Source organism: Acomys minous, assembly GCF_964271855.1.
Source record: "Acomys minous genome assembly, chromosome: 8".
NCBI classification, from domain to species: Eukaryota; Metazoa; Chordata; class Mammalia; order Rodentia; family Muridae; genus Acomys; species Acomys minous.
Window position 1 is genome coordinate 18,310,491 of NC_140489.1, and position 26,222 is coordinate 18,336,712.

Consider the following 26,222-nt stretch of genomic DNA (forward strand, 5'->3'; position numbering starts at 1 on the left):
GTCAGTCCTCTGTCTACCCTCAGGGCTCTTCCACACAAGTGGCAGACCAAGGTTGGGTGTGACTCAGAACTTCTACACCAGCTGAGCTGCCTTTAGAGCTGGCCAAAGGGATGTGACGGGGTGGTGCCTTGCAGGTGGCATTCATAGAGAGCATGAAGGATGCTGGGTCTGGATGCCATACTGTAGAGGCACTGCTCCAGACCGAGATGGGAATAGTTCCAGCACTGGACCTGGCACATACTAGCTGTGCGCCCTTGGTCTTACATCTGGGTTTTCTTACATGGAGAATGGGGAGGGTCGCCCAGGTGGAGGAGGTCTATGGTGACAGTGACTCCCACCTACTAGTTGTTGGAGTGGGAATGAAAGTTGGGGCTTGGAAGGTGATTTATTTTTCCTATATGTTTTACAATTCTCCCATCTGGTCTCGACCATCCCTAATAAAGTTGTCACAGGTGTGTGTAACATTTGTTGAGAGGGGTGTTTACTGTGGCATTGTTTATGACATTCAAAACTGGATTATAGTCAAATGGTGGCACTCTCACACAATGGAATTTTAGAAAGATGTGGTGAACTGACTGACTCATTCCTGTGACCCCAGCTCTCCTCTTGGGAGACCAGGGCAGGGGGATTGCATAGAGTTAAAGGCTGGCCTGGGCTATAAAGTGAGACCGGTCTCAAAGAGAAAGACAGACCAACAGTATGTACATGTTGTAGAGATAATTTCATGATATGGAAAGTCATAACAGTTTATTTAAAAATTCTTAAAATAGTATTATGGTAGGGTTCATACACACACACACACACACACACATACACACACACACACACACTCCTATATGCAAATATTTGAGATCAAATAAAAATACTTTAAAGGCAATCACAAGCCTGTTAATAATTTATTGATTGTAATGGATTCTGGTATTTATAAAATGGTATGTGTGTGTGTGTGTGTGCTCTTGTGCATGTGTGTTTGTGTGTATGTTCACACAGAGGCCAGAGATCAATGTCACCAGTCTTTGATTGCTCGCTCCATTTAATTTGATTTAAAAAACATTTGGAGGCAGGGTCTCTCACTGAACCCAGAGCTCACTGGTTTGGCAGGCTAGGCTGGCCAGTGAGCCTCAAAGATGCTCCGTCTGCCTCCTAGTTCTGGGATTCCAGGCGCCCACTGCTATGCTCTGCTTCTTACGTGTGTGCTGGGAACTAAACCCTGCTCCTCCTGCTGCTGAACAGCAGGCATTTAACTAACTGAGCTGCCTCCTTGGACTCCAGGATTTTGGTAACTTTCATCACTTCTTCACTTTCTCTTTTAAAAATAACTTATTTGTTTTATTTGCATTGGTGTTTTGCCTGCATGTATATCTGTGAGAGGGTGTCAGATACTCTGGAACTGGAGTTACAGACAGAGCTGTCATGTGGGTGCCGGGAACTGAATTCAGGACTTCCGGAGAAGCAGCCAGTGCTCTTAACTGCTGGGTCATCTCTCCAGCCCCCACTTCTTCACTTTCATACAGATTCTTTTGGAAACTCAACTTTATGAATTAATTAGATCCATTTTTGAGACTGGGGCAAGCACCAGTCTGGAATTGATGGTCCTCCTGCCTCAGGCTCCTAAATACAGGGAGCAGAGGTGCGCACTGCCACCATGGCTATTTTCATGCATTTTCTGACGTTCTCACAATGAACAGGATGACAAGACAGGAGAAGAATAACAACGTTTTGTACAATAAAATCAGGTGTAATGTGTTCCATGGAGTATGACGAGTATTAAAGAGAGAGCGAGGGGAGAGACTGTGGGTAGCTGAAAGCCATGCATATATATGATGATTTTATTACCAGTGGGAAAACCATTACTATAAATCTCGTACCCTCCACATCCTCTAAGACACTTCAAGTGCAACACGATGTCCTCTTACAAATGACTGCGTGGTACTATTAATAAGCGCAGTAAGCAATACCCAGCACACTGTATGCAGTCGTTAATCTTACATCTGCTTATTCGAGTATCAAAATCATCTATTGTTCCTGCAGATTAAAGTCGGCTTTTCATAGATGAAATCAGCACGTCAGTCATAAATCTGCCCCATCTGGGACTCATGTTGCAAGCCTCACCCCAGTCTGCAGCCAGCAGAGCCTATGGGTGGCATCGTGTCTGACCTCTCAGCTCATCCTTACAAGGAGACGGGTGAATGAGGCAGCAGTAAATCTCCTGTCAACTCTTTCTTTTAAACTCAAAGCTAATTGCAGAGCTGACAATTTGTCTTTCCTCACGCCGCCGTGTTAAGTAGGGGAGCCATCAGCTTGGGTAAGACTGTCTGGGAGAGAGAAGCTATTATGGAAAAAATTTAAATGTCTACCCAGGAAGGTGAGGAAGTACTTTTTTAAAAACTACATTTTAAAATATGTATGAGTGCTACATCTATGTGGAGGTCAGAGGATGGCTTGCAGGAGTTAATTCTCTCCTACCACAGGGGTCCGGAAGACCAAAAGCAGGCCATCAGTTTGCTGGCAAGTGACCTTATCCACTGAAACATCTTGCTAGCCCTGGAACACTCTTTTTAATTGCCCAGGCAAGAATATGACGCAGCATGTAAGAACCTATGAACACGTGTCACGAGCACGGCCTCAGACGTGTTTCTATGATGAGTTTACTGTGTGTTTATATGCCAATAACACCTTTGTCTCTGCAAAATGAATGAACAAAGAAGTCAACAAACAAAAAAAAACCCATGCCTGGTAGTTTATCAGGAAGCTTAGTGATTATTATTATTTACAGCCCCAGGCCACAGAGGCAACTACTGCTAAGACAGGGTGCTCCTTTGAGTCTTCCAGCGTTCAGTGGCCATAGGACTCACAGGGGGTCTGTTTCACAGGCTGTGGGGCACTGCTCTCTTCAGACAGTCTTCAGAGGCAGCTCTGTCTGGTCCCTGAGAGTCTGACTCGGGGAGTCTCCTCCGTGGGCTAGCTTCATCCCTGGATCCTCCCTTACTGATCCCAACATCTGTTTGGGAAGTGGGAATCAGTGGGGCATTGGGAGAGGCCAAGTAAGGCCCAGGCATTGCCAGATATTTGAGGCGTGGCTACCCTCCAGTTTTAGAAACACAGCTCATGAGGAGGAATGGGATAGGAACTATGGAACAATGCTAGGGGACTTTTTTTTAACTGCCCAGGCAAGAAAATGACACATAACTTATATTTCAGATTCTAATTTACACAGCATTATAAACCATGGCCAATGGAGTCAGTAGACAGGGATTAATATCTTCCCCAACTGCCTACTGGGTATGTGGACTGCGTGTTTTTTTTAAAGTTTAATGCTTTGGTTCCTTTTACTAAATGAAATTAATGTAAACTGTCTTATAGAGACCCCAGACAATTTACTAAAGTGGAACATGCATTTACCGATGTCCAGCAGGAAGTAATTGTAGCATAATTAACGGTCTTGATATTTGTCACCACCCTGTCAGGGAAGTGTAATTGTCAGCAGTCTTGTTACACCGACAGGGAAACTGAGGCAAAGCCACACAGCCATTGCCTCATGAGGGTGGGCCTTTGGACTAATTGTACCATACACCGCCCTCTGCTGGCAATCTGGGACTAGAACTTCATCTCCCAAATGTATACCAAAGGGAGAGAAAAGCTTTCAACTAGCTCTCTGTAGACCTCCTAACTAGAGTCGGTGGGCTCCCTGGATGGTCCCACCAGCCTTGTCACGTGCTTAGACAGCTGGTGGCTTACAAGATGGAGAAGGACAGTGATTTCCCTGAGATGCAATATACGGTATGCAGTCAGTCAGTACATGGTTTTGAGGCTGTAGCTGCCTGGTCCCACCACTGGGATCCCCAAATGAAAAACAATCTTATGTCCTCCCCACCCAAATGTGTGTGTGTGTGTGTGTGTGTGTGTGTGTGTGTGTGTGTGTGTGTCCTGGGCATTAGCACAGAAGGGGAGGATTGGGATGTTAAGAAATACACATGTTGCTATTGTTTATTTCATTGAGACGGTCTCATGTAGCCCAGGCTGGCCTTGAACTCTCTATGTAGCAGAGGCTGATCCTCAACTCCCAATGCTCCTGTGCCCATCTCCCAAGCGCAGGGACCCCAGACATGTACCACATGTTACATTGATAGATTCTGAAAAACAGTAGTAGTTGCCTATTTAGGAACACCCGGCTTTCTAGCTTTCTTTTCCCCCAAAAGATTTACTTACTTCTGTGTGTATGAGTGTCTTGTCTGCGTGTATGTAAGTGTACCGTGTGCCTGTTGTGCCCATGGAGATCAGAACAGAGTGCTGGATGCCCTGAAATTGGAGTTATAGATGGTTACCTATCGTCTATAGGTACCGTGTTAGCTACCACGTGAGTGCTGGGAATTGAACCCTGGTCCTTTGCACAAGCAGCAAATATTCTTAACTGCTGAGTTACCTCTCTTGCCTCTAACAACCTTTTTGTTTTTTTAATGCTGGAGACTGAACTCAGGCCTGTGTGTTCCAGGCTAGCACTCTACCACTGAGCTATATGCTTGGTCTTTGCTTAGTTCTTATTTATGTGGCTCATGTGATTGTGGGTGGCGAGTCACCCAGCTCATAAACTCCTTCACATGATTAGTATTGGAATTTATAAAAAATACCATCAGCCATGAAGAAAATAAGTCACCTACCTACAAACCCAATGGTGGTTTGAATAAGAGTGGACCCCACGGGGTCATATATTTGACTGCTTAGTCATCAGAGAGTGGAACTGTTTGAAAGGATTAGAAGAATTGGGAGGCGTGGCCTTTTTGGAGGAAGTGTGTCACTGGAAGTGGGCTTTGGGGTTCCAGAACTCCATGACAGCACCCCCTCCTCCTGTCAGCTACTTCTCTAGCCTAATGCCTGCTGCCATGCTCCATGCCATGCCTGCTGCCATGCTCCCCGCCATGCCTGCTGCCATGCTCCATGCCATGCCTGCTGCCATGCTCCATGCCATGCCTGCTGCCATGCTCCATGCCATGCCTGCTGCCATGCTCCCAGCCATGCCTGCTGCCATGCTCCCCGCCATGCCTGCTGCCATGCTCCCCGCCATGCCTGCTGCCATGCTCCATGCCATGCCTGTTGCCATGCTCCATGCCATGCCTGCTGCCATGCTCCCCGCCATGCCTGCTGCCATGCTCCCCGCCATGCCTGCTGCCATGCTCCCCACCATGCCTGCTGCCATGCTCCATGCCATGCCTGCTGCCATGCTCCATGCCATGCCTGCTGCCATGCTCCATGCCATGCCTGCTGCCATGCTCCATGCCATGCCTGCTGCCATGCTCCCCGCCATGCCTGCTGCCATGCTCCCCGCCATGCCTGCTGCCATGCTCCCCGCCATGCGGATAACGGGCTAAGCCTCTGAAACTGTAAGCCAGCCCCGAGTTTGATGCTTCCTTTTGTAATTGTATCTCTTAACAACAATATAGCAGTGACTGAGACAGACCCTCAAAGTCAGTGTTTTGGTGAATTTGCTTCCGGTCTTTTTGGAAATCATACATAGTAGAAGCTTTAAAAAACCTCCTTTTTAAAGTTTAAAAATATACACGTGTACATGTGTGTGCACTCACACATGCCATGCTCTGTATATGGAGTCAGAGGACATCTTGGGCAAGTGTTCTCTTGCTCCGGTATGTGGCTCCTGGGGGTGGGACTCGGGTTGTCAGTCTTGGCTGCAAGTGCTTAATCATCTCAGACACCTTGCAGGCCCCAGTGTAAGCATTTTAAAGGGCTATACTGTGGATAGTTTGGACAATTTGCACCCTGCCTTTTTCAGTCAGTAGATGTAAATGTGTTAATTGCTTATTATTTATTCATTATGTTTTTAGTGTATGTGTGGTGTATGGTTCATGCGGCTGTGTGTGCAATGTGAGTATGGAGGCCAGAGGTCAATGTTGGGCGTCTTTTTTGTTTTTTTGAGACAGGGTTTCTCTGTGTAGCCTTGGCTGTCCTGCTTTGTAGACCAGGCTGGCCTCGAACTCACAGAGATCCGCCTGCCTTTGCCTCCTGAGTGCTGGGATTAAAGGCGTATGCCACCACGCCTGGCTTCAATTCCTTATCTTTTTAAGACAAGTCTTTCTCTGAACCTGAAGTTTATTGATTTGGGTGGGCTAGGTGGCAAATAAGCTCCAGGGACCTGCTGTCTCTACAACTTCAGCAAGTGCGTGCACTTGTACACGCACACACACTCCCTCACTCCCACACATACATGCACGCATGCGCACGCACACGCGCACACACCATGTCTGAATTTTTGCATGGATTCTGAGGTTCTGAACTCAGGCCTCATGCTTGAGCTGCAGGCACTTTCCCCACTGGACTGACTGGCCCTGCCTTGAACACTGACTCTTACCTGGGTCCACGGCGATTGTGGACTCTAGCTCTCTGATCTGGTCAGCAGCAGAGGCTGACACTATGCTGTAATGCAAAGGATCTTTGGAAATGGCGTGGACTTCTGGAACCGTCTCAGGAGTTGGACAACAGGCTAGAGGCACTGTGTCCTTCGGGATCATCACGGGGCAGCCTGGAGTGCTGGTAAAAGCCAATGGAGCCTCTGCAACACACAACAGAGGGGGCTGTGATGTCACCCCACCGAGCCCGACCCATTTTCACCCTGTCCCGCAGTGGCCAGAAAGATGGCCCTGCCACCATCTCTGCCAACAGAATTCGCCATGCCATACGCCGGCACCGTGGTCAGAATGAACTGGCTTACAGATAGAACAAGTTCTGTTTAAACAATTTCCTCCCGCCTTTGGCAAAGTGGAGGTGAGTACGACAAAAAAGTGAGGCACGGTCACGGCTGGAGTGTGAGGTCTCAGAGCTTCTGTCCATCACAGTGCGGATATCAGAAAGCACCGACTGACCTCTTCGGTGCCGACGTTAGATCGTGTGTACTCTGTGTACGGAGTTTCTGTTTTCTCATGGCGTTTATAATTTTCTTAAACACAAACACCCCTCCCCCCTGCTAGACTCCAGCCCTAAGTGGTACACCGCATCAGCCTCAGAAGTGGCCGCCACATGGGGGATGCACTCTAGATTCCGGTGTGATTTTACGCTCTCTACACATCGCTGTTATGTTATACAACAGCGGCCATGCCTTTCTCTGGCTGTATCAGCACTAAGCTGGGAAATACAGACGCACGTGCTTAGCGAGGGGCCGGCTGCAGGGTACCTCAGCAATGGTTTGCATCATTGAGACAGGCACTGCATCCTTGTCCTTGTGCCTGACTTCCAGGTGCTTACTGCTTAGCACATCGAATCACTTCCTTCTGTCTTCCTTGGTATCACTGTGGTAGCTGAGCGCTACACCTCCAGCCAGCCATGTGCTCCTCAAGACGAGGCACCGCTGTGTCTTTACCTCAGAATCCCACGGAATGCTTGCACACAACGAGTGCTAAATAAATGTCAGTGCAGGCTGAGTAAATGCTATCTTGGTTTTCCTAGAAATTGTAACATTCCTTGGACTTAACAGAAAGCCAGAGCCAGCAAACGCTCAAAAGGAGCATCTGCTGATAGGTACATAAGCTTTGCATGTGATCCTTAAAGGGAACAACCAATGACTCCGAGGAGTGGTTACCTCTGCCTGAAAGCCACACAACAGCGGGCTCAGAACGCGCCACAAGGCTTTGCTCCCACCAGTTGTGTGGGGTGTGTGCCACTGAGCCCACTGCTAATAATTCCCACGCCGAGGTGGGAGAGTGGTTCCGGCTGGTGATGGCATTGCTTCTCATCCACGACCCATATGCCATCAGACTGAAGAGCGGAGCGCTAGGGTGTGCTGGGTTAGCTACTGTACAGATGTCCCATGGTGGATGGCGGGAGAGCAGCCAGCCTGCTGCACTGGGAGGTGTTTACTGCCTGTGTATGGATGTGTGCGCACCTGCCCTCCTCGCCTGTTCCATACCTACGAACAATCACAAGCTCCCGAGGACACAGCATTGTATTGTTAAGGTCTAAGCTCACACCTCGTGGTTGGTACTAAATGCGTAGAATCCCATGGATTGTGCAAACCCATGTCTTGTCACCATCAGGAAGACATTCCTGATAGCCAAACGCTCATGAATGCTATTAAAATAAAGTAGCACTAAACGTGATTCTGTTTTTGTTTTGTTTTGTTTTTGTTTGTTTGCTTGAGACAGGGTGTCTCTGTGTAACCATGGCTGTCCTGGGACTCCCTTTGCAGACCAGGCTGACCTCAAACTCAGCGATCGGCCTGTCTCTGCCTCTGCCTCCCAAGCACTGGGATTACAGGCGTGCACCACCACGCTCGGCCCTAAACCTGACTCTTCATAGTGGAAGAGTGGCTGACCTGATCAGAATTTTCCAATGTCTATGACAGCGGACTGTAATAGTTACTACTATCAATATTTTCATTACATTCCTTTTACTGGGAGCTAGGGGGCACTCTCGTGTGTCTGTTAATTGTAACACCAGTCTAGCCCCTTTGGCGGGTGGTGGTGGTGGGGGTGTGGGGGTGCGGATGGTATTGCTTTTAGTTCTTAGTACCCATCCAATTGCTGATTGAAAATATTCAAAAGAAGAATATTTGTGCTTTCTTTTGAATGAGGTGGTGAGGACAAACATGTTTTCTTTTCCTTCTCATTCACCCTTATAAATATAATATAACGGGCACAGAGAGATGGCTCAGCAGTTAAAAGTATGGCAGCTCAGAACTGCCTGTTACTTCAGTTCCAGGGGATCTGATGCCCTCTCTGGTCTCAGTACATGCTGCATGTACATAGTTCAGGCAAAACACATTCATATGCATAAAATAAATCTTTAAAAATAGAGTACAGCAGTTATTCACAAAGCTTACATTGCACTAAGAGTCATGCACATTCTAGCGATAAGTTAAAGTGTGCGGGAGGATGACGTGATGTAAACACTACCCTCTTCTGGGAGAGCTAGATGTCCATACTGAGGGGTCCTGAGACTGGCCCTCAGCAGATACTGAGAGACATCATCATAAAATTCAGCCCTACCAATCTCCAAATGGTCTCAAAACATCAAGCCAAAGGTTGGCTCTTCATTAGGTCAGGCTGTGAAGCTTCAGCAGATGGAAATGTATTTAATCAAAAGGTTCTTGAGGTAAACACTGGCTGCTTTGGCGAGGGGACAGCTCTGGGAATCAGTGGAGAAAGTGGGAAAGACACTGCCGACCTATGTTTGCATTTGTTTCTCAGTGCTGGGGTCTGAGGTGGAGCTTTGGGCATGCTGGGAAAGTGCTCTGCCACTGAGCTAACCCCGAACTCTAGGCCTGTGTGTTTTCTGGGTTTATTTTTAAGTCAATAATCTGTAAACCTGAACTTTTTCAAGAACTCCAGACCCACTGAGCCACATCTGAGGTTAAAGAAGTTGTGCCCTTGCTCCCTAACGTACTGCAGCTGATGACTGCTTCCAGACTGGTCAGCTGAGAAGGCCAGAACACTGGGATGTCCTCGGGCCGACACTCCACGTAACTTCCATAGTCAGGTTTGGAAAGTGCCTTGATTCCCAAAAGTTCTGCAGATGGAAAAACAACAAGAAGAAAACCAGGATTCCTCTGGTCAGTACTAACTACATGGACACACTGAGTATGTTATGAATCTTTCTCCAAAGAGACGCTAGTTGTAAGCTAGAGAGATGGCTCAGAGGTTAGGAGCACTAGCTGCTCTCTAAAAGGTCCTGAGTTCAATCCCCAGCAACCACATGGTGGCTCACAACCATCTATAATGAGATTTGGTGCCCTCTTATGGTATTACATGCAGGCAGAACACTGTATACTTAATAAATAAATACATCTTAGAAAAGAACAAACAAACAAACAAAACGCTAGCTGTAGCATCACCTTAGATGGAAAGGAGAAAGGAGAGGAGAGACAGGAGGAGGAGTTAATGATGGCATTAATGAGGAGTTGAAACTTTAGCAGATCAGGATGTTCTGTAACTTAGGCCCATGGTGACTGGTACAACCAGGCCTGATAGCTCAAGCTGCATGGTGTGGTTTCTAGAGGGAGTCTATAGTGCGTTTAGCTCAGGACTGGTCTCGTAGCACACAGATTCCTAACAAAGCCAGCAGTGTGAGTGAGTGTGTGTGTGCGTGTGTGTGTGTGTGTGTGTGTGTGTGTGTGTGTGTATGCGTGCGCGTGTGCACGCATGCCGTCTTGACACAGACTTGATACAGATCAAGTTACATAGCTGTAGCCTCTGTTATGATTTCAGCAGCCCTCACTCTGGCCCGGAGTCATTGGCGTGCTGCTGACAGTAAGGATGGGGACAACAAAGATGCATGTGTCCGGCCCAGGTTATCCCCATGAATAAGACAACTCAGCTGAGTGGCCCTGAGGCTGTTTTAGGTGAGAAAGGCTGGTAGTGCTGATGGTACTTTCATAGACTGCCAGGCCTTTGATGGCGTCAACGTCAAGTACATGGACACTGGCTCGCACCTGGGCCAACCCCAAGCTTTACTCAGGCCCTCTGGGACCCCCAAGAGGCCTGGGCAGCATCCGGATTTGGATCTGAGAGTGTATGAATGGTCCAAATGCAAGTTTGATTTTTCTTTATTAATCTTATTGTGTGTGTGTGTGTGTGTGTGTGTGTGTGTGTGTGTGTGTGTGTGTGTGTAGAGAGAGAGAGGGGGGGAGAGAGGTGCACGATTGTGGGCAACACATGCAAAACATGCATGTAGGGGTCACAGGACATCTTGAAACAAAGAGTCCCACTGCAGCCCTCTGCTCCCCAAATTCGGAGATCAAGATGAGGGTCACCAGTCTGGTAAGGCAGTGCCTTAAACCAGAGGGCCACTGGTACTGGACCTCTGGGCCTTGCCCAGGCCCTCAACCCTGGGACTCCTCTAAGCACAGCACAAGCTCCTGGATGCTTCTCAGGCCCACGTTGGAGCCACAACTTGGGTAGACACTGACCTGGGTCGCCAATGTGGACGGGTTGTCCTTGCTGTCCTCCCACGGAGTGAGTGGCCTGCAACAGCCTTTCCAGCTTGTCCTTGGGAATAGGTCTCATTGTGACCACCAGAGGGCAGCAGAAGCCAGCAATGGTGGCACACGGCACTGTTGTCTGACCAGTGACAATATAACGGAGACAATAGAAATCAACACAGATTCAGGCACCAGCACTCACAGTTCAAGAAGCTGCAAGAAGCCAGAGGCACCAGTAGCTGTTTTAGGAACACACCTACTTTCAGGAGCCACATAGATGGGGCACCTGGTTGATAATGACTGACTCAAAACCAAACCAGCAGAGGGGGTTACTCTGCCAACATCTCTTCAGCAGTGTGGTATGTCTTCTAAGCTGGGCAGAGTAATGTTTTAACCATATAAAAACAAATTCAGGGTGGCATGTAGCCCCAGCACTTCCCAGCACTTGGGAAGCAAAGGCAGGAAGGTGGACAGTTCGAGCTTTGATGACATGGGGGTTTTAAGGTTATCCTGGGTGACACAGGAGAGCCTGCCTTAAAACATAAACACATAGGTGGGACAGCAAAGAGGTGAGGAAGAGAAGAGGAGACCAAAACTACTGCGAATGACCAGATGTGGTCACCAGAGCTTGGAAACGGCGTGCTTCCCACTAACAGCTAAGAGGCCAGACTGGTGGGTCTATTGCTGTTGTCATTTCAGAGTATCAGTGTAGAGGGGTCTTTGAGAGTCTGAGAACTGTACTGTGATTTGAAGCTATTTGCTAAATTCTTTATCAGCCACAACGCTACAGGAGCTGTTGACCCAACAGTCCTTTGTCACCAACATTCCAAACCGAAGGAAATGCTAAATTTCATCTGGTTTATAAAACACACACACACACACACACACACACACACACACACACACACACAGAGAGAGAGAGAGAGAGAGAGAGAGAGAGAGAGAGAGAGAGAGAGAGAGAGAGAGAGATTCCCCACCCAGTCTCATGAGCCTCCATGGACCTAGGAGAAGCCTGAGAAGTTCTGACAGAATCAGAGGCAAAAAGGGAGCAGACAACCCCAGGAGGAGCCTCTGCCTGCTGCACTTCTGGATTCCACAGAGATGAGCCTGTCCCTGGATGCCCCAGTCCTCCCTTTTCGTACAGTCTGCACAGGGTGACCTGGGTGACTTTCACTGGTGGTACATTTCTTCTCCCCCTTGCAGTGGGGATTACGACAGGGTCAGAGCACAGCCAGGACCATGATCCACTGGGACAACTTTGGCTGCCACTTAAGTGGCTTGCTGTTACCACCCTGGCAACAGCAGGATGAGGCTCTGGTGTGCTGCCAGCCTGGTATCTCTGTGACAGCACCTGGCACAGAGTGAAGGCACATGTAGGCCACTTACAAAGCCAGGCAGCACTCCTGGGGGACTGAGATGCCTCTGTTTAGGATGGACCATCTATCCAGGCCATCGTTCACATTCAAGGTGGCTGTACAGCCATCTCTGGACCTAAGGGCAGTGGGGGTCGGGTTGCTACAGACAACGCTGCAAGGCAACCATGGGGAGAAAGGGCACTGAGGTGTCATGGATAACTGACAGGCTGTGATGAGCATCTATAGACACCCGTGCCTCTGGGCAAAGCTTCCTTCAATCACCACACCAGTCAAGGGTTTGGTTCCAGTGGGCTTTGGGACCTGGTAGGTCCCTATCTCTCACCCTCTATGTCTTCTTTTCTTCATTTCAAATGAGGGGCTGTGCTGATGTGCCTGAGGCTGTGGCTGTGGCTGTGGCTGTCCCAGCTCTCACTTGCTACAGACACTATTGGGTCCCAGGCAGTGGCCAGGGCTCTGGGCTCTGTCCTCACCCAGCCTGTCACTTCAGTCCAGTCTCTTGCACCTTCAAGGGTAGTGCAGAATGGAGACAATTTTGTTTCTGACCCAATATAATCCAGGCCTCTCTGACAGGGGCCGAAGGGGGACACCTTTGTAATGAACACAACAAACAGTGCTCAAGATGAACTCTGCAATCACATGCACAGGGAAGCCGGAAGGCTGGTCATGTGCCCCAGGGAGGCCAGAGTGAGAGCCCAGACTTGTCCCGACAGCATCTGGGAAGGAGGCAGTGGGGCAGTGACTCCGTTCTTCTCCCATTTTAGCAGGAAGACAAGCTCATCAAGTCAGCCAGGGACAGTCCCTAAGAGCAGGAGTGTCCCCAGGAGAGGCCACCCTCCTGCCTTTGTTAATCTTCAGTGGCCACATCAAAACCAGGTGTAGTGACACCTGCGCCTGTAATTCCAGCACTGGGGGAGACGGAGAAAAGAGCATCCTTAGCCTTAATCAGTGACCCCCCACTAAGAGACCTTGTCTTAAAAGCCAAGGTGAGGCCAGTGAAATGACCAGCGGGTAAAGGCACTTGCTGCTGTGCCTCACGACTTGAGCTTGGTTCCCAAGCCCTACATGGTGGAAGGAAAGAACTGGTTAACTCTAAGTTGTCCTCCAACCTCCACGTGTTGGAGTGTGTACCCAAGCCACCCTTCTCCAAGGAAGTGCAATTTACCAGGAAACAAGGTGTACCGCCCCTGACGAGCACCAGCTGACCTCTGGACTGAACACACATTTATATACAGGCCATATCAGAAGTGGGTGGAAGAGAGGCTGGCTCAGAGGCTAACGGCTTTGCCTGGGCCTGACCTAGGGTTTCTGTTTCCTGTACCAACATTCTCTCCATCACAGGGAAAGATGACTCCATGCACATTTTCAAGCCATGTTGCCCAGGGGCGTGGCCCTACCTTGTAAGCTCCTGTGTGGTTGGGACCTGCCGGGTCTCTCCTGGGGATCCCTGCCTGCTCCAAGGCATCCTCTATGGAGAAGCTGCAGTCCATGAGGAAGGCCACCATGTCCTTCAGGGGCTCTGAGTACTCTTCCAGTGAGGCCACGGTGCCTGTGCAGGTGCCAAACTCGTATTTCTGAAACTGTGGACGGATGGTCCTGGAGAAACAAGGCAGTGCTCATGGGCCCCTGGCTCTTTGTATGGTCCCCCAGTAGTGTGCCTTTTAGTCGGGCAGTGGATGGAGTATCAAGGCCGCTCTACACTAGGGTACTTGGTTGTCACCTAGGGGCTTTGCTAGCGTCCTGAAGCATGACCAAAACAAAGCTACCAAATCAACATGTGAAAAACATAACCTGTGGGCCCCACCCCATTCGGTTTCCTGAAGCTCAGCATGAGATCAACCAGGCCCACAAGAATAAACTGTAGATGGATTTTCTGCCATGGAGGGTTGCTGGCAGACCCAGACAGAGGCTGGTGGCCTCAAGGGACCTCTCCGAGCTCACAGGGTAAGGCCTTCTTTCTCCACAGAGGACTCTCCTGTGAGGCTGATAACCTCAGGTGGTACAAGCCTCATCTCTGCTCGCTCCAAATTGTTTGCTGAGCTCTTCTTCCTTTCTAGTCACATGCCAAGTGACGGCCACCTCCAGGCACCTGCTACACGGAGCAGCACATGTCTGGACAGTGGAGAAACACAGGCCAAGAAGAAGACTCCTCTTCTACCTCTCTGCTTTGGATGTCTAGTATCCCAGAAGCCTCTGGGTTGAATGCGTGATCCCAACCTTTGGTGGCTTTGGCAAGTGTGGACATTTAAAGGGTGAGGACTAGCAAGAGGAAGCTAGGTCATTGGGGACATCCCCTTGATGAAGCAGTTGCGACATTTTCATTGTCTCTGCTTCACGAGCAGCTTTGGTCCACTCCATGTCCCCCTGTGACGTATTGCTTTGCCACAGGCCCAAGTGGTAGCCAGTCGACCACGGACTGAGGACTCCAAAACAGTAAACCAAACAAACCTTTCTGTCTTTCAGATGCTTGCCTTGGGTATTTTCTCATAGTGGTGGAAAGCTAACAACCCACGAAGCGGGAGGTGTTGGGTCTTGAGGCATAAATAGGAGTTTACACGTTGGATAAGGAGGAAAGCACACGTAGGCGGAGGTAGCAAGAGGTGCTAAGGGTGGAGGCGCCGAGTATGGGAACCATGGGAGGTCTGCACCAGGAGGCTCCAAGCTGGCAAGACAGAAGTACCAGCTCAGGCCCCAGCAGCATTTTTGAGGGGCCCTCTGATCCTTGGGCCTACAGAATGATAATGGGAAGCCATGTCTTGGGGGAGAGCTGGCGGTGACCTGAGTGTCAGGAGAAGCTGAGCTGGAGCCGGGTCACCGCTAGTCTTGAGGGGGGGGGGCTAAGGCACAGGCTACAGGCAAGCCTTGGGACGCTTTGAAATTGTAGCGTCACATGATCCTGTGAGGATTTAGATAAGGCCACTTTCGTGGATGAGTGGAAGGTATCGCAGAGGGAGGAGAGCGTGGGCGGAAGATAAGGAGCATTATAGTGTCTTATAGTCTAGGTCAGAGAAGATGGGCGCTGTAGCCAGCTTTGCGAACAAAGCTAGGGCAGAGTTGAGAGGCACTGAGGCAGGATTTCCAGGGCCACCTTGGAGACTCACCTATTATGTGTGGGAATACATTTAGTAACCCCAGTGCATGCCCGACATTAGCTAGCCCCAGCCCTTACATGCTATTTCCCCCTATATTTCTACACCTGACATATACTTTATAAATCAGAGATGCCCACTAATTATGGTAATAAAAGTTATTTAAAATGTTGAGTTATTTGTTCCTGAAGCTTTCCGTGCAATATTTTTAGGTACTGGTCACCGGTGGGTAACTGAAACTGTGGAGAGTGAACAGGAGCTAAGGGGGATGTCTGCTGTTTAAGAGTCTGGGCAAACATGCACAATATGAATGGTATTTTCCTCTGGGCTTAGTGATATGAGCATTACTCTTTTTCTTCTTAATCCTGTGCAAAGGCTTTTTGGTAGGACTGACTAAGTAACAGGTGGTAGTGCCTGTCACGGGCACTTTTAATTGTCAATTTGACACTAGCTAGAATCACGTGGGAAGAGAGTCTTGGGTTGGCCTGTAGGAATGTCTTTGGGAGGGGCTGGAGAGATGGCTCAGCAGTTAAGAGCACTGGCTGCTCTTCCAGAGGTCCTGGGGCTCAATTCCCAGCACCCACGAGGTGGTTCACAACCACCTATACTGGGATCTGATGCCCTCTTCTGTTATGTAGACATACATGCAAATAGAACATTCATATACATAAATACATCTTTTTTTAAAAAAAGATTTATTTATTTATTATTATGTATACAGTGCTCTGCCTGCATGTATGTCTGCATGTCAGAAGAGGGCATTAGATCACATTATAGATGATTGTGTGCCACCATGTGGTTGCTGGGAATTGAACTCAGGACCTCTAAAAGAGCAGTCAGTGCTCTTAACCTCTGAGCCATCTCTCCAGCCCCCAATAAATCTTTTTTTTTAAAGAATGGCTGTGGGAAATTATAGTGATTAACTGAAGTGGGAAGACCTATCTCCTGTGGATGGCACCATTCCCTAGGCAAGGAGATCCTGAGCTGTGTAAGAAAGAGCAGGAAAGATGAGCATACACTGGCGTGCATGATTAATGTATTGCTCTTGAGCCAGGTATGGTAGTGCACATCTCTAATCCCAGCACTCAGGAGGCAGAGGCAGACACATCCCTATGAGTTCAAGGCCAACCTGGTCTACACAGCTAGTTCCAAGCCAACCAAGGGTAGATAGTGAGATCCTATCCCCCAACCCCAATTTTTTTTATTTTTTCTCTTGACTATGAATATAATGTAACTGACTGCTTCCAGTCCTGCCACCTCGATTGCCCCAGTAATGGTGAGCTAAGATAAACCCTTTTTCCCACAGTTGCTTTTATCAGGGTATTTAATCATGACAATAGGAAATGAAATTAAGACATTGCCCACAGGATTTCTCCAGGCGTGGGCAGACACAAGGGCAGGTGTGGGGTTGGAGGAGAAGGTATGAAATAGGAAAGGTAGAGAGGGCAGCTTGCTCCTGAGCAGTGGTCATATGAGGCTCCATGCCAGGACCTGTGTGGTCCCCAAGGCTGGACCAAAGTGTGCCTAGTAACACAGAGCCCCAGCTGTAGCATCTTCCCTTGCTTACAACTACTGTAGCACAGGCTTCTTACCTTATGTCTGGAACAGTGTTCAGGTGAGGCAGCATCTTCCTGGGCTCACTTTGGCCCAGCAGGGGCAGAAGACCATGGTTGGCTTGGCAGAAGCTTTCAAAGGCTGGTGCTAGGGATCTGGGCAGGACCACCACACTAGCTGGTTGGAGTCCTGGGTTGGATGGGAAATGGAACAGAGGCACACTTGGTTGCTGTTTGCACACTTGGTTGTTGACTGACGTGATTCAGATGCACACAAAAGTGTACTTAAATATATAGTTGTGTATGGTGAAGGAGCATACATATAATCTTAGCACCCAAGAGACTGAGACAGGAGGTCACAAGCTTGAGGTCAACCTGGGCTACAAAGTAAGACTATCTCAACAAACAGAAAGCATACAGTCTAACATTTTTTTTACACAATGAACACACCTACCTAGCAAGCACCCAGATTGAGAGACTGCATGGCCAGCTCCTCAGAGTCAGCACCCTCACTGGTCCATAACTTCTAACCACACATGTCCCATTACTGAACGTCATATAATGGAACCATAGACCATATATTTTTAAAGCCCTAATTCTTTCAGTAATGTCTGGGATTGACCCATATCATTGCATTTGCTGGTAGTCTGTTCATGTGCTATGGTATGCTGTAGTCACACAATGAGAAATGACCCCTGCCTACTGGGGGTGGGGGGTGGGGTGGGGAGGGACTTTTAACTGGGTAGGGGGGTGGGGAGGGACTTTTAACTTGGGTTATTGCAAATGGCACCTCCATGAGCATCACAGAGCATGCATTTGGTGAGTGTACTTGTGCTCTCCCATTTGACATGAATCTGGGCTTACAGTAGAAAAACCCAGTCAACTTTACTAAGCATCGCCAGCAATTTCCTTTAGTGGTTCTACTGACTGGCACAGCCACCCATCATGGGCATCTCTGGTACTTGGTGCTGCATATCTTTTTAATGTTTGCAGTCCTGGTGGCTGTGTCATGGGTGACACTGTGGTTGCAATATGCTGTGCTTGTTACTTCTCTCACTGAATGACAAAAGCAAGTAGGGGGAGGAAGGACTTACTTTTGGTTCATAGTTTCAGGGGATACAGATATGCTTTCTTTCTCTCCTCTCTCCTCTCTTTATAAAATTGGTGAAATAACTCAAAGGATTATATCTGCATAATAATAATCATGGTTGTCTCCAGGTGACAAGACTACAAGTGATGTTGGTGTTCTTCTCTATACCTTTTCCGGTGTTAATAAGACTAAGATTGTCATGTTTGGGGAAGTCTCTAGAAGTCCATGAGTTGGAACTTTGGTTCTTCTATATGTCGGTGGGAGGTGGAGCCTAATGGGTGTTTTTTGGGCCATTGCTGCAACCCTCATCAGTGGGTTAATATTTTCTCATGTGAAGTTTTATTCTCACGAAACTGTAGTAATTAAACTACAAAAGCAGTTATTTTAAAGCAATGCCCCCATTCCTGCTCTCCCTCTGGCACGTAACTGCTTGCCTTCTGCTTTTCACCATGAATTAGAGCTGGATGAGGCCCCTGCTGGATTCCAGCACCAGGCACTTAGGGTCTCTAGTTTCCCAAGCCATGTACTAACAGAAACTCATTCTTTTTTTTTTTTTTTTTATAAATTACCTACTATGGTGAATTAACCTTGATTATCAACTTGATGGGATTTAGAATCACCGTGGACACAAATATTGAGCATGGGTAGACAAGGTTAATTGAGGTAGGAAGACTCATTCTGAAGGGCTAGGCTGAGCCCGATCAGAGAGCTCTACTCTTCAACTCATAGTGTTAAAATCCCAATATCAGCCCTTAAACCCCACTCAAGGATTTGAGAGGGAACAACACTTGGGGGGAATGTGAGGACCGGACACTGCTAAAAGGACATGACTAGAGTCACATACTGGCCCACCTCCACAGGGAGCAGTGAATTCCAGATAGAGTCATGTAGTCACAGAAAGAATTCCCCTAGAAGCCTTTAAAGAGCCTGAGAGCTCCCCCCCTTGGGGTCACTGCCATTTTATACAAATGCGCTCTCTCTCTCTCTCTCTCTCTCTCTCTCTCTCTCTCTCTCTCTCTCTCTCTCTCACACACACACACACACACACACACACACACACACACACACACACCCTGCATGGCAGGCTGTTTCTGCAGAATAAGTGCTCTTCGTTTTTACATGCTATTTGAATCTGGGTCTTCCTTCAGTGAGTTTTGGACCCTTATGACTCTAAATATGGATGCCACGGGCTGGGGTTCAGGACTAAACAAAAAGGAAAAAGTGGGCTAAGCATCATCATCACCTCCCTCTGCTTCTTGGCGGCCGGTGCCATGCGATCATGTGCCTCCTGCTCCTAAAGCCCTATCTTTCCCACAGTGGACTGTAGCACCTGGAACTGTGAGCCAGAACCTTTCATAAGTTGCTTGTCACAGCAACGAGGGCAGACAACCGTCGTGCCCAGTGTCAGATGTTTTGCTATAACAGTTAAGACAGAGACCACACCACAGACAGAGCTGTGTTCCGCTGGAGAAATAAGCTCAGGAACTATTTTCCTAACTGCCAGAAGTGTGCATGGTGGATGTTTCTGCTCTACGAGAACACTGTTAGCAGATGTCTACTGTGCGCTCATGGTGCTCCAGGTTGGACGGTGCTAAGGGATTCGTGGTGAACTCTTTGTCATGGCGCTGTATCCAGTGGGTTGAGTGCTCTGGGTCTTTGTATGATGGGTCCAAGACTTCCTCAGAGAAAGGGGGGTGAAGGAGACATGACCATCTTCTGGGAGAACCCCAGGGCCAATAAATGGTGAGGCAGTGCTGCTACTCATCATCTCAAAGGGCCCAGTATCTGCCAAGGTCACCCACAGGCTTCCTGCGAGAGGGTGCTGTTGGACTTCTCAGGCAGGCCCAGCCAGGGCTCCCCAGTGACCTGCACCTGCAGTGAGGTGGAGGGGGAAGGAGCCAGCTTCAAAGGCCTCCCTCTGCCTTTCCCCTCCAAAGCCTATTGTGAGGACAAATTGGATTTTTAATGCAATACATCAGGGAGGCATTAGGGACACAAAGCTTCTTTGTTTCCTCTTTAATTAAATGCACTTCAGGAGCTGAGCTTAGGTTTTGTTCACCTCCACTGAGGGAGATGAATAGAAGAGTCCTGAGTTGTCCTCATCAGAGGGCGGTGGGGCCTGACCACACTTGTAGGTGAGGGTGCCTCACAGCCAGGGTGATTCATGTCCCCCCCCGGGGGCTCTCAGGTTCCATTTAAGGTCATAACTTTCTCTTTGTGGAGAGATTTATTCTGAGTCTTTTAACCAAAAATCAATTTTTTTAACAAGAAGAAGACAGAAAAGAAGAAAAAAGTCCTGTAGTGCTTTCAATCAGAAAACCTTTGCTCCTCGGCTCTAGGCTAGAGTTTCCAGCTCTGGGGACACAGTGCGTTTCCTGATGGGTCAGGAGCAGTTGGAAGGACATGACACACCAAGGGTCCCTCCAGGAGGGTCCTGGGGAGGAGCCTGTCCTCATTTTCATTTTGGAAACAGGCCTGGAACGGTCACACAGTTTACTCACAGGGAGGCCCAAGGCCTCCTTGAGGTCCCAGGAAGTCACTGGCTGGGTTGGCTTTGATAGGCCTTGGGAATCATCTCTACCCATTCTGCTTCCTGCCAGTCACGTACTAGTGGGGCCACCTTCCCTGACTCAGGCTGAGAGGACCTTAGTCTGTGGTGTAAGCAGTCTGGAGCTATGGCTCGCCTACATACCTCAACGGACTGCTTTCTCTTGGAGTCCTGAGCTACTCCTGAAAGAAGTCTGGCACCGTGTTGGGGAATGTTCTAGTTTCCCTTTCTAGTGCTGTCATAAACATCATGACCAAAAGTAACTTGAGGAGGAAAGGGTTTAATTTGGCTTCTACTTCTGGGTTACAATTCGTCATTTAGGGGCAGTTAGGGCAGGAACCCAAGAACTGAAGCAGACACTATGGAGGAATGCTACTTACTGGCTTACTCTCTACCTGTCTCCTGCACAGCCCAGACCCACCCACCTAGGGATAAAGCTGCCCACAGTGGGCTGGGACCTCTTAAGTCAATTAGCGAGCAAGAAAATGCCCTAACTAGAGGAAGAAGAAGAAGAAGAAGAAGAAGAAGAAGAAGAAGAAGAAGAAGAAGAAGAAGAAGAAGAAGAAGAAGAAGAAGATATAAAGGTGAATCAAAAACACTGTCAGTCAGGTTCAACAAACGGATACAGGACATACAACCTCTAACAGGAGTCAAGTTCAAATGCATAAACGTAGTCAGTAAGAAAACTCATAGGATGAGCTCTAAAGAATTTTAAATTTTATAATAATATCAATATATGACATGTTTTCTATAATGATAGGATTGATCAAATTAATAAAAATTCTTTGAAAATTAAAAGAAAGAAAGAAAGAAAGAAAGAAAGAAAAAGAAAATGCCTGGCCGACACGGCCACAAGCAAATTACTCAATTAAAGTCCCTCTTTCAGGTGACTCTTGGCTAGGCCAAGTTGACAATAAAAACTAACCATCAGAGAGAGAGGCTCCTCAGAAAGAAAGATTAGGCTTTTTTGTCTAGCCAACTCAGTAAGTATCAGAATATGACAGAAAGGACATCTTGGATGGTCCAGTCCCATGGTGCAAGCAGAGAAACTACTCTACCAAGCCCAGCCTCAGTGGTAGACTTGTGAAAATAATGGCCCTAAGCCATGACTCTTTTGTCTGCTTTATTGTGCAATAATAGGTAGCCATCTGCCCACAAATAACCATAGAGGCCTGACACAGCAATATGCTAAATAAGGACTCTCCTGCTTTAAGCTCTTTACGCACACTTCTGCATTTTCCTTAGGCATTTGCACCATAGCCAGAAAAGTCTATAGTGTGTGTGTGTGTGTGTGTGTGTGTGTGTGTGTGTGTGTGTGTGTATGTGTGTGTGTGTGATGCTAGGGAGAGAACCCAGGGCCCTGGGCATAGTAGGCAAGTTCTCTTCCATTGAGCTACATCCCGGTCAGCGAGTGACATCTCTGGTGTGTGTGTGTGGAGGGGCGTAGACAGGGGCTACACAGAGAATAAGGCCATCCAAAGGTAAGGAAACTTGGTCTAGATCAATTTCAATGTAGAAGACACCAGCCTGTAGCACTTTCCCCAGGAAAGATGCTCTTCCCTAACTCCTTTTTTAAGTTTTATTATTTAAGAAAATACTTATTTATTATTTATTTACTTATTTATTTATATGCATGAGTGCTTTATATGCATGTACACCTGCATGCCAGAAGAGGGCATCAGATCACATTAGAAGTGGTTGTGAGCCACCATGTGGGTGCTGGGAATTGAACTCAGGACCTCTGGAAGAGCAGCCAGGGCTCTTAACCTCTGAACCATCTCTCCAGCCCCTGAAAAAAATTCCTTTTATGATCTGCGTCTGTAGGAGTTCTCCATATGGAGTTGGTTACGTAAGCAGAACTGGATGGCTCTAGACCCCTCCATGAGTTTTCTATACCTCAAATCTAGTCCAAACTGGTCTGGTAGAACATTCTGGGAAATTAAATAGTAGTTAAAGCTAACACCATTTTGTTCTTTTTTTTTTTCTGCCAGTGTGTGTGTGTGTATGTGTGTGTATACATACATATATATGGTGGTATACTTGCAGAGCTCAGGAGGCGGAGTCAGAGGACCAGTTCAAGGTCATCCTCAGCTACACAATGAATCTGAATTCAACCTGGGCTACCTACCTGAAACCCTGTCTTAATAAAACCAACCAATCAAACACTCAGACAAACGTCTCTTCCCACTCACCTTCAGTCATGCTGGATGTATGTCTGATGTGTGCTGCCTTTGGTAGACTCCTTATGACAGAGGGCAGAAAGGATCTCAAGAGAAGTGAGAAAGGCATCAGACCATCATCCCTGGTTAGGCTGCAGGGAACCTGCACAACGGAGGAAGGCAGAGGTTAGAGGCAGACTCCCTTTAGGCAGAGCTGGTGTTGGATTCTATGTCCTGGACTGTCTATGGCCAAAGTGCTGTTTGGAGTAAGATCTTCCCCCAAGTCAGGTCTCGGGGTCCAGGGAGAAATTCCTAATACTTGGTGACTTCTGCATGCTCATCTCCTGAACTGGGGTGTCTTCTATTCCACTGTGAGGGTCTTTGTTTTCTAAGAAGCAGCTGAGAATCCAGACCTCCAGGGAGCAGCCATTAGGCTGGGCCAGGGCCTCCTTGCTCTCAGAACATTCTTTGAACTACTCTTTTGGGGCTGGAGCCACAACGGCCTAACGCTCTACTTGACTTCGAACTCTATTCTCTTCCCAGTGCGTAGCAGGCAGAGACACATCTTAGACTTCCTCACAGGCTGCAGAGCACCTATGACAACTCAAGTACATAGTATATTCCAAAATTCTCTCCACGGCCAGGGAAATGAGGAAATGGTACTTGCAATCACAAATGGAACCCCGTCTCTATTAGCTGCCTCCTGTGACTTTTGATGAGACTTGGTGTTTTCTGCTCATGTCGCCTCCTCTTCCCACAGTGATTTATTCGGACTTTCATAAGTAAAGAAACACTGTACATTTTAGAGAATATGTTTTAAGATTACAATGAAAAGTTTAAAACTTTTCTCCTTGGGCAATCACTCGGCGAAGTGCTTGCCGTACAAACACAAGGACCCGAGGCCGGATCTCCGGCATCCACGTGCACTACGCGTGGCAGAGTGTGCTTCAAAGTGTGTGCAGCACTAGGGAGGTGGAGACAGGAGGGGCTCTGGGACTTGCTGGCCAGCCAGTCTTACCAGTGAGTGAGCTCCAGGCTCAACGAGAGACCTTGTCCAGGAAAACAAGGTGGAGAGTGACTAAGGACGATCTTGACCTTGATCTCTAGCCTTGAAACAGCCATGCACATGCATCTGTCTCACATGTGTGAACACGTATGAACACATATCTACATACAAAGGTTAAAAATTATTTTAGAAATAAATTAATAAAAAATTCCTTGAATAATAAGCAGTTACATTAAAGATATGAAATAAATAAAAAATAAGCACTTTCCTAAAAATTTATTTTAGAAATAGAAATGATTAAAAATGATTTCAAAAAATAGAAATGACCCAGGTGTGGCTGTGCACGCCTTTAATCTCACCACTTGGGAGGCAGAGGCAGGTGGATCGCCAGCCTGGTCTACAAAGCAAGTCCAGGACAGCCAAGGCTACACAGAGAGAGACCCTGTCTTGAAAAACCAAAAACAAAAAGCAAAAAACAAAAATAGAAAAGATACCAAAGTGATAGGAAATTGTGCCTAGAGAGAGGTCTCATAAGTTGATTTCTTATATGACACTAGTGTTCAGACGGGCTAGCTAACAGCACTGACCTCTGACCCCACATCCTTTTTATCCATATAGTCCCTGTGCCTGGTGTAAGAACACAAAAGCAAGTGTTTGTTGACGGCAGAGTGGAAGAGAGCATGGCTCAAGAGCAGTGTTGTAGTGAGGAATTTGGAGAAGTCTGATTTTTCCACAACCCTTTTTATCAAAAGAGACTGATTCAACGAGATTCAAAACCACTAATATGTGTTTTTAACTCTAGCTAATCTCTTTAGCAGAAAACCATGTAAGCTGCAGGTCTAATTTAAGAAAGATTTGAACTTGTATAGAATCCCAAGCAAACAAAAGAACAGGCGTGCTCTAGGAAGAAGAGAGATGCATTTAAAACTGACTTGAGTGCTTTGATTTAAAAGCTGCAAACAGAGAGCACACAGGAGATAACAGTTAGTCCTAGCTGGGGTGGAGCCTAAGGGGTCAGGTGAGGTTGGAGTCCAGGCCCCAATGGAAGGCACATCCGAGGCCTAAGGCAGCTGCTCTGGCACATGAACTGGTGCTTGCCTCCTGAGCTGGCAGGCCTGACTCCAGGCCAAGCAGCTAGTCAGCAGCTGAGGTCCTGGATGTCTGTGGTTCCCAGAGTCACTGCAGGGGACTTAGCACCTCCATCTGGCACTCAGTTAAGGCCAAAGACAGAACTGTTCTGCAGCCACTTGGGACACAAACCCCTGTCAGCTCCACATGTAGCTGAAGGATGAGTAATTGTCTAAAGTGAACATCCACGACCCCCAACAGCAAGCGAAGGCTGGGCTAGAAATCAGAGAAAGCTTCAGTCCATCTGCTGAGGGGTGTTGCCTTCACCTTCTTTGTCTTTATTTATCTACTGTGTTAATAAAAATGTAAGTGGACAAGCCTGGTGATGTGGTACTCGCCTTTAATCCCAGCACTCGGGAGGCGGAGGCAGGCAGATCTCTGAGAGTTTGAGGCCAGCCTGGCCTACAGAGTGAGTTTCAGGACAGCCAAGGCTACACAGAGAAACCCTGTCTCAAAAAACAAGAAAGAAACAAAGAAAGAAAGAAGAAAGCAAGGAAGGAAGGAATGAAGAAATCAAGCAAGGAAGGAAGAAAGGAAGGAAGGAAGAATATAAGTAGAATATTGTCTATTGTATATACTTGATTGATTTTCCAACCTAGAAATAAGTATGGGTGGGTAGAATCCTGTCCTGTGGAATGCATGCTGCAGGTTTGCCATGTGCATGTCCAGCAGGAAGAAAGAAATTCAGTGTCCTATCTGGCATCTAACTTCCTATATTATGGGTTATTCCCTGAACAGAGGAATAAGACTGTCTGCTTATAACAAATGACAGCTTCTGCCACCATCTCTGAGCAACCAATATGTGCCAGGCACCATCTATTGGTATTTACAGTAGCTCTCCCCAAAAGGCACTGTTATGTGCTTTCTAGACAAGGAAACAGAGGCTAAGGGATGTCCAAGAAGGTACACCAACTCCCATAATTAGTGGGTAGAAACCAAATCCAAACCTGATTTAAGTTTATGATATATTTACATATCTGTGTTATCATCCACCCATACCTCCATTCATCCATCTGTATTCCTTCTATCATCCACCAACTCATCTATCATCATCCATTCATCCAGCCAGCTAGCCCCAGCCATCCATTATCCATCCATCCATCATTCATCCACCCATTCATCCACTCATCCATCCATCCATCCATCCATCTATTCATCCACCCATCCATCCATCCATCTATTCATCCACCCATCCACCCATCCATCCATCCATCCATCCATCCATCCATCCATCTATTCATCCATCCATCCATCTATCATCCATCCATGCATATATCATCCATCCATTTATGGTGCTACGAATCAGTATATCTTAGCAATACTACAGATCATTCCTTATTAACCACAACATGATT

General features: G+C 47.6%; 1 protein-coding gene across 3 annotated transcripts in view; it reads right to left on the reverse strand.

Annotated features, from left to right (window-relative positions):
- The window catches only part of DGLUCY (D-glutamate cyclase), an 84,949-nt gene that overhangs the window by 25,401 nt on the left and 33,326 nt on the right, over positions 1–26,222 (reverse strand). For 2 of the 3 annotated variants that reach the window (XM_084792955.1, XM_084792957.1), the window contains 6 exons: positions 22,767–22,896; positions 16,976–17,126; positions 13,692–13,890; positions 10,910–11,060; positions 9,388–9,510; positions 6,362–6,562 (listed from right to left, as the gene is read on the reverse strand). In XM_084792955.1, coding sequence (XP_084649081.1) covers positions 6,362–6,562; positions 9,388–9,510; positions 10,910–11,060; positions 13,692–13,890; positions 16,976–17,126; positions 22,767–22,863 — 922 coding nt within the window. In that variant the 5' untranslated portion in view covers positions 22,864–22,896. Of the gene's footprint in view, positions 1–6,361; positions 6,563–9,387; positions 9,511–10,909; positions 11,061–13,691; positions 13,891–16,975; positions 17,127–22,766; positions 22,897–23,751; positions 23,901–26,222 lie in introns of all 3 variants that reach the window. The other variant, XM_084792956.1, reaches the window with a different exon arrangement.